We start from the raw sequence: 9091 nt of genomic DNA, 5'->3' as shown, positions 1-9091 counted from the left end.
AGCGGCCAACTGACCAATCGCGGTTAATACAGACTTATGCTTACCTCAGTATAGATTGTTATTAAATTCATGCGCGTAACAACCTATGTAGCAAAAAAGCCCGGGCTTACACATCATTTTTGACAAAATAAANCTTAATTTCTCCCTTTTCCATCTCCACCAATTACGGATGGCCGTAAACGATTTTAGCAGACAAAATATGTCATATATATATATATATATATATATATATATATAAGCCAGTTTCTAATTAACGATAGGCTAATCTGGCAACTGTGTATATGTCGGGGGAGAAAACTGTGTATNCTCTAGTCTTGCTAACTATCGGTGTATCCAAAAACTAACTCTAGTTTTCCCCGTGAAATAAAGTGTTTCTAAGGTGTGTNTCAGATAGTTGAATCAAAAGCAAAATATGGAAGAATAACCAGTTTTATTAACTACGTACATACTGTCAGCTTCACAGAATCTGCCTTTGAGAAACAGTCTCGCGCACTACATATAAACCTTTGGTAGTTTTATACCTTGATTTGGATAGGTAACAACCAGAGAGAAAATACGTTAACATTTCTTGTCGATATAAATTCAAATTCTTTAGGATAAGATTATATGATATCTCATTAACATTAAGTTATCATAGCAAAAATTAGATTATAAAGTAATTCATACGAAGTGTGTAGTTTTAACTAATTTCACTGTAAACATAACGACAGTTTTCTTTAAAAAGGAAAAGTCTCGTTATCTTTATTTTAGATTGTAGTTTCTTTACACGGAATATACACATTGCTCTTTAAGAAATTTTCTCGTTAACAAACCTTTTCAGTTTAACGATGTTGGATTACGTTCTACTTGCCTGGTACAGTTTGGACCTGCCATAGTGGATTATCCTATCGTACAGTGTGTACGGGAATATGCCCTGTATTCTCTTTGTGTCGAATCCACAGTTAAGGTGCATGAAGCTGGAAACGAGAATAATCCTACAATCCTCGCCGTTGGCCTCCATCAGGGGCAGTAACTCTGCACACAAAAGGAAGTGCCCTAGGTAGTTGGCCTACAATTCAAGTAACGTATTAATATGCAATACAGTCCTCAGTATATTGATATGGGTTAAGTTATAGTAATTCATGTCGGTCAAATGTATAAAATAATAAACTTTATATATTTTACAAAAGTTATTAATTAAGTTTTTACAACTTATATTAATCACTCGTTGTCCCTCATGGCAGGGGAAACCGGAGTACCCGGAGAAAAACCACTCGGTCGGGCAGGTGACTCCTCACCTTTTCACTTCCGATCGGTGAAGCGAACCCAGGCTATATCTTGGCTTTCCACTGTGCCACCCTACCACCCTACTACACAGTCAAATGGTTTAAAAAGGAACATATGATACATATCAGCTAAAGTATGATGTACTAGTATGTGGATCAACAATTAACTCATTAATTCTACACAAAAACTGCGAGTATAGTTTTTAAAAGCAACTTTACTATGAGAATGTCGATTCAAAACAGACAACTTTTAATTTGTACAAAAATCATGCAAAAACCATCGTTCCCTTCTGAAAGGATATTTTTGTCATTAATTTCGTTATAATAATATGAAATAATATATATTTTGCCATTTTTATAAGACATATATACATGTAAATATGTATTTCCTTTCAGTCAATCAAGGTATGGTTTCAATCAGGGGACAAGGTAAATCTTCGGAAGACAAATATACATATTTTCTTTGTACAAAGTTAAAACAGTTTTAAGCATTTACCTGAAAATGCAATTCATATCCGTCTTCTGTAATCTCTGTAATGAAGAAAGGATGATGAATAAAAGGCTGGAAGGATAGAGTTTTCATTACAGTTGTACAAAATACTGTACCCCGTACAGTTGCAGCAAAACATGTGTATAATGATAAGCACGTGACAGACTCACTCGGTATTTTTTCTGTCATTATTGCTGATTAAGTGCAAGTTATCTTTATCTAAAAGTCGGAAGAAATGTTGTCAGACACAAAATACAAGACTAGGGCTGGTAAACAAGCAAGAAATGATAAAGGCTGCTGAATTGCAGCCGATAACTATTAACTATGTAAAAACAGCACACCGTAACCTTGCATTAAGAATAAAATTACTCAAAAAAACACTTATTCAAGAAACTGATATAATAATTGGATTGATGAATTGATCAATATTTGACAATAATTCAACTAAATTATTGATATACAAAAATAATAAGAATCATACAAAATATTCCAAGCAAAAGTCAAATTTCGAAATGGCAATTATTAGTCGTATATAAAATCCATCTTTTGGCTTCCGACAACGATGCTGACTTGGCTTCCGACAACATTGCTGACAAACTTTTTAAGAACTATTAAGGAAGATCACGTGTTAATAGCGCTTGCACCCATCTTTGGGTAAAGAATGTAAGTGGTACATGTTTTTTTAATATTTATATTGCACTTTCCCAAATCTGTACATATTACTTGTTGTATATAAGGCATGCTATGTGGAACCATATTAAACGATTCCACAATATTTACCCGGTGGACACATGGCTACGCCTGCGTTACATATGAGGATGTGAAGAGAACGACCGGAGTCAAGATATTCTTTGACAAACTTCTTGGCGGAGGCAAGAGAGGACAAATCAAGCTCCATCACGTCCATGGACAATTCGTCATATTCGCACAGGCCTTTTGTGCCTTTATTTTTCTCCTCTTGGAATTCTTTGTTTAGCTTTTCTATAGCCTGTAAAACCAAATAAAACCTTGTCACTGAAAACCAATGTTACGCTTCCGGTCGATCAACAGTGGCTTTAGTCTGATACTGAGGGGCCACGGTGGCCAAGTGCTTAAAGGCGTCTAATATTCTGCTACCTCTGGCCCTTCACCACTTGGTCGCGGGTCCGAGACCTACGCGGAGGTACTGGCCGTATGTCGGCGGTTTTTCTCCGTTAATTCCGTCTTTCCTCCACTACCAAAACCTGGCACGTCCTTAAATGACCATAGCTGTTTATAGGATGTAAAACACAAACAAACCAAACCAAATAGTCTTATACTCACGCTAGTTTATAATACTGTTAAACCGTCGGTTTGGGAAGCAAGTTATCGTACGTATACGTAACCTACTGTAAAGTCATACAAGGTGGAATGCAACCTAGCACGTCCCGTATTTCTAGGTAAAACAATGTAAGAATTTCTCAAATAGGAAGTTTCACTTTCAAATAATATAATTTTGGTTATATGTATCCTTAGCTTTACTATAATAGTGTTCGGATAATGATATCCTATATATATGTGTGCTGAGTGTTCTTGTGAAGAATACTCAGTGTAAATGTAAGATACACATATTGCTTACTAGAATATATGTCTCGTTTACTCGCAGAGATTGTTGAGAGATACATGTAGTTAAAATGTTCGAAAACAAAATTCTCATGACACTTCATGGGTACTTAAATTTTGTTACACATGTCTGTAAATCGGCACTAAATGAAAGATTGATTTCCAGATAACCAACGGTAAATCATACTTGAGAGTGTCTTGGGGGAAATGCAATATTAATATAGAGGAATTTGATTTCCATCATCAATGTAAAGATGTTGCTCCTCAAATACATGCTTAAATTCTGACTGATTTATGACGTTACAGTGTATGTTTATATTTCAAAATAGCAGCGTTTTTGAGGAAACATTTTGATTGGGTATGATAGTGCAGCGATCAGATAGACAACTTACTCTGAGGTTATGATTTTCAGTTTTACATTTATTTAATATGTTCATTTCAGAAACACTTGACATTTGATAACAGTACTTTAACAGAAAGAACCACAGTCATATCATATTTCCGCATTTAACTTGTTCTCGTTCTCTTTTTTTGCATAAGTGTTCGTGTATTCATTATGTTTTCTTATGCTTGGTAAGGTGGTATCGTGCAATCATACAAGGACACACGGTAGGAATAGGTAAGTTGTAGATGTGTAAAGAGATACGCTGAGTTAAAATAACAGATAAACATCACATCTGTTTTATAGGGTGTAGCACATCAATTTTTTTAATTCTGCAATCTACCTTATTTTGCTCGAGCACTCGTGAGATATTATCATGATGTAGGTTTTTTCGCAAGTCTATATGGAAAACTACACTCTGGTATAAAAAATGCATTTTTGTAATGTATATTATTTCTACTCTTTGACACAAACGATGATACAATAGTCTTTTGTTGCAAAATTAAGAGTAACTAAACATGATACATATGTAACGTGATTTGAACATAGAATTATAACAATACCGCAACGTACTAAAGGTAGCCATCACCGTAACTCGTGTGACCGGACGGAATGCTGTGCTTGATGCATTCGGCATGGCATTACAGTCGGATAGCACTATAAAGTCGGCATCAGATCCGCGCTATCACAAGGAGGCAAGAACACCAACATAAACTGTCGCTCATTTGTCTCAATTATTGTGCCTATAAATGTTACTCATCAAATATAATAACTACAGCGACTCAACAAATAAAATAACGTATACCGTTACTTACATTAATGTAACCACTACCGTAGCTTTAACTTTAACGCCTTAAATCAAATTACTTCTGCCTTAACTAATTAGATATAGCTACACATCTACCTAACTCCTTAAAACAAACTACCTAACTCATTAGATATAACCATTCAACTAACAGAAATAATACCGTAAATCACTTAATGAATAAATTGTCTCTACATAAGGTTTAATTATTAATAGCGTGTGTTACTTACCTTTCGGCCGTTTTCTACAGACCGACAAGCCAAGATGACCGTCGCACCAAGCATGGCTATCCATTTGGCTGTTTCATATCCCAGACCTGATTAAAAACAAAAACAAACAAAAAGTGTTCAACTCTTTCTGATCAGTTCGATTTAATAAATACGTAAACATTTTTTTCAAGTATTCGAAACTATGCTGTACAGGTAAGCGTATTGAAAATGTTTGTATCGGTTTATATATTTATGGGATATTTTTTTCCAACTGAAAATCTTGTGCGCTCGAGTTTATGGTACTATCATTAAAAAGGACAGTGAAAAACATAAAACACATAAATGTTACTTACCGATAGCTAATAAAAGAGATGGGTGCAGGTTATAGGCTGAAAGCGACTACGGGAGGGGCTATAGGAGAGGGTTAGGAGCGGAAAGGGACTGCGGGAGGGGGCTAGAGAAGGGGTAAGGGACGAGAAATGACGACCATACTGCAGGTAGGGTTAGAGGCGGGACAGGATTGCATGAGGAGGCTACAAGAGAGTTTTGGGTGGAGGGAACAGCAGTAACAGAATTAGATGAGGGATTGGACTGTAAAGGGTTATAGAATATGTCTAAAGGTGGCGCAAAGGATTTACGGAACGGACTGTACCACTAGTTAGAGATGAGAAGGGAATATACATTGTAATAAGGAGCAACAGATGGTTGGAGGTGGTAAAAGTTAAGAGGAGGGCGCAAGCCTTCACGATATTATTAGAGACGAGAAAGGACTGCGAGGAAAGGTTGAAACAACAGAGAGCTATGCCATTATGTGGTTTTTGGCCATTATGTCCAGTTTTTTCCACTTAAGTGTAAATCTTTTGCACTTAAGTTGTTTATGTATTTTATCCTAAAACGGCCGTCCATAACGTAGTAGGGACCAAGACGTAAAAAGGGAATGTCGGGGATGGGGCTACAGGAAAAAGTGACTACAGGATTCCTTGGGTCAAGGGTAAGAAGGCTGTGCACGGGAAAGATGTGCTGGGTTTCATTGGATATATTCTCATTAATAAACATGAATCTATCGACTTGTGTGCCTTTAATCCGTCTTTTGATTACGTCATGTTTTAGACAGCTAATACTAGTATTGTCTAAAAACCCTGAAGTGGATGTGTGTATAATACAGGTGCACGCTGAGATCATTTAAGTGTATAATTACCGAACAGACAGAGTGATGAGTTGAACTTATACCTTACACACAGGAACTAGCCTCGTCTGCCAATACACCATATAAGATTGTAGTGTACATATGTAGGTGTATTGACAGACGAGCCAGTACCTATGCCTTGCCTATCTGCCGTGGGGAAAACATTCTCACGCGAAACCATGGGAAGCTAAACTACTTACACACAAAAAGACAGACAGCAGCGGTAATAAAGTAAAATATCGTAATATTGACACCATTTTACTACCGAAAATTTGGTGTAATAAAGGAAGAAAGCGCCACATTTAGAGAAATGTATAGAATAAAGGAAGAAAACTTGGGAGGTCAATGTCAAGTGTAACAAGGGGCTTTATATCTCGTTTTACTCTACCTACTTATCCTAACTGGTTACAAATATTTATTTAACACGTACTGCAACATTTTGTTTTTATTTTTTCCAAACAAACACCAGATATAAAGCTAGAGTTTAAATTGACGTACTGTATGCCATGTACTAGATGCATCGACTTAAGAATACATATGGTTACATGTTGTTTTAGTAAGCAAAACTGGAGTTGAACTTACCCCGGTTACCGCCCGTCACCACCACAACCCTGTCCCGGGAAAGGGTCACCATGGGGAAGCTGTAACCTCCTCCCATACTTACTGACAGTGCCCCCGGGCTGTACTCGACGACTGACGATCACGCGCAACTATAGATGTAACCTGTGGCACAACCCGCTGCGTGTAGTTATATACGATGTAACACTTCATACTATCCTCTCGTTTAACATTTAAACTGCACTCACAAACCCACGGCAAATACTGATAAGATCAGCTGATGAATTATAGAATACTTATTAACAATCTTTATATGACGGTTGCCGAGAGAACCCTTATCCTATTTAAGCTTCATAATTAAAATATGTATATCGGTGAAGCTCAATACAGAAACATTTACAGGCCAAGGTCTATCATAACAGTTGTGTGTGTGTGTGTAAAATAGAACATGCTCATGATTACTGAACTATAACGGAGAAATAACACTTTTTACTTTACGATCTTTCATTTCTGGTGTAGTAATTTATATGATATGTCCGTTATACATAAATTGGTCTGAGGATTCGATGTAAATTTAACTATTACGTTTATTATAACATTTAGTGCTTTTGTCTTGAAAAATACAGTTCACTTTGAAAACCAGTTTTCTGTTCCGTCAAACGTCATAAACATTAATTGGCAAGTATGTCAATTGATATTTCGAGGTCAAGTTAAACAGTTTAACATGAATAATCGTAGTAATTTGATGGAGCATTGTACATCTTATATTGATTTCTCTATATAATACAATTTAAGTTGACAGATGCCATAACTGCACTTTATATAACACTTATAGGTGATTAAAACTACTAATTCCTCCTTCCAGGTTTTATTTTTCCATTGAGGAAGATCTGCAGATTTGGGGGAAATATAGCTATAGGCATCCCCTTAGAGGCGACTAATTGTTCTAAGATTCAAGACAGCAAACCAATTTACAAGCTCTCACAACATCGTAGCATGTTGAGCTGCATTTCAATATACAATTATACGAAAAACGAGCAAACGACGCGATTAATTTCACATGCAGATTTATCCGTCTCAACAAAACAATACAGAATTATATGCACAAAAAAGTCGGAAAATATACACGTGTATAGCAACATAAAATACGTGATTTTTTTATTCTTTAAGCTGAAAGAAGCGTCAATTATTTATTACATGATGGAGAATGCCTATATACAACAAACTTTCCATTTTAACGGAATACTCCTTCATTTTTAAATCCACCTCTTTAAACGTTAAAAAAATATGTGGAATGGTTAAATCTTTCGTAATATGAAACATTCCAAATATAACCCTTTAAACATCGTGACATTTCAAACATTTTTTTATCTATTGGAGGCACGGTAGTGTGGTGGTAGGACGCCGGGCTCGAGACCGAAGGGTTGCTGGTTAGAATCACGGCACGGCACTGTGTTGTATCTTTGAGCAAGATACTTTACTCCGCTTGTTACAGTCTACTCAGCTGTAAATGAGTACGCGGTTGGGCAGTGCTAGAATCGTAGATTGCTAGCTGTGAGCGCCGAAATGGCAGCACCGGCTGTATGCTCCCCAGGGAGTTGAGAACGATATTGGCTGGTTGCAAAGGTCCTATAACCACGGATAACAATTTGTGACCTACGAACGAAGTTGTGATAAAGCGGTATATGAGAACCTCAAATTATTATTTATTTCTTATCATAAACTATTAAAGATAGTATAATACTTCATGTGTCTTATCTTTAAACATATATTTACCTGAATAACAGAAAGAACTAAAAGCTAAAATATTTAATGACACATTGCAAAAATACACCCTCATCCAATGTAAGAAATAGTGTACCATTGCAATGTATGCATGAAACATATATGAAGAAACCAAAATATCCAATATTTAGATGAGAACATTGGAGAGCAAGGCTGGTCTTTCCGGACTGGTGTTCATTTGATGATAAAAAGGGGACAAGACCAGTTATTGTTTCCCTAGATGTTCAAAGAGAAGCATAGTGTCCATGGCTTTTTGACTGAGAACATATCTCAATTCAATCAACAAGGCTACAACCTTAGAACAGGTCAACTCTAAACAGTTAGCTTGAAGTTTGTAGAGATAATGATCGAGAACTAATCTTTCAAAGTGGCAAACAACTTAACATCACAAAAGTATCGTCAATTAGAAGACTTTTGAAGGCACAATAGACTGTTTATATGATTACTGTTTGTCAAACTTTTAAAAAAAAATATTACAAATGATAGGTACAACATGAACAAGTTGATAGTGGGTTCTGATGACTAGTCAACGTATTCTGGATTAAAGCCGTTCAACACAGCACGGCGTTGTCATAGTCATATTTACCTATTGATAGGTTGATAGTATGTTTATCTATTAAAATTTAAACTTTATTTTTTTCCATCATGTTGATAGAATCCTTATTCAATTCAATTATCTATATTATTTACAAATATCAGTTATCTATATATGTATATTTTTTAAACTCAAACGCAGCATATGAATTTAAATGTAATACTACTACTTAGTACTGTTCCCCATGCAAGTGGAACAATCACCTTCAATATCAGTGGCGGATCCAGAGACGTAT

General features: G+C 36.0%; 1 protein-coding gene across 1 annotated transcript; it reads right to left on the bottom strand.

Moving 5' to 3' along the window:
* Positions 1-835: 835 nt before the first annotated feature.
* LOC110457964 (dehydrogenase/reductase SDR family member on chromosome X-like) lies at positions 836-6720 on the bottom strand. The gene is made up of 5 exons (XM_021509483.1): positions 6501-6720; positions 4754-4839; positions 2536-2743; positions 1762-1796; positions 836-1048 (listed from the first exon to the last, which is right to left on the bottom strand). The coding sequence occupies exons 1-5, from the start codon at positions 6574-6576 to the stop codon at positions 836-838; spliced, it is 618 nt and encodes a 205-aa protein (XP_021365158.1). The 5' UTR covers positions 6577-6720.
* Between the last annotated feature and the right edge of the window lie 2371 nt (positions 6721-9091).

Source organism: Mizuhopecten yessoensis, unplaced genomic scaffold, assembly GCF_002113885.1.
Source record: "Mizuhopecten yessoensis strain PY_sf001 unplaced genomic scaffold, ASM211388v2 scaffold9385, whole genome shotgun sequence".
NCBI lineage: Eukaryota > Metazoa > Mollusca > Bivalvia > Pectinida > Pectinidae > Mizuhopecten > Mizuhopecten yessoensis.
Note: the sequence above shows the minus strand (reverse complement) of the source record. Positions and strands in the feature narration are given on the sequence as shown.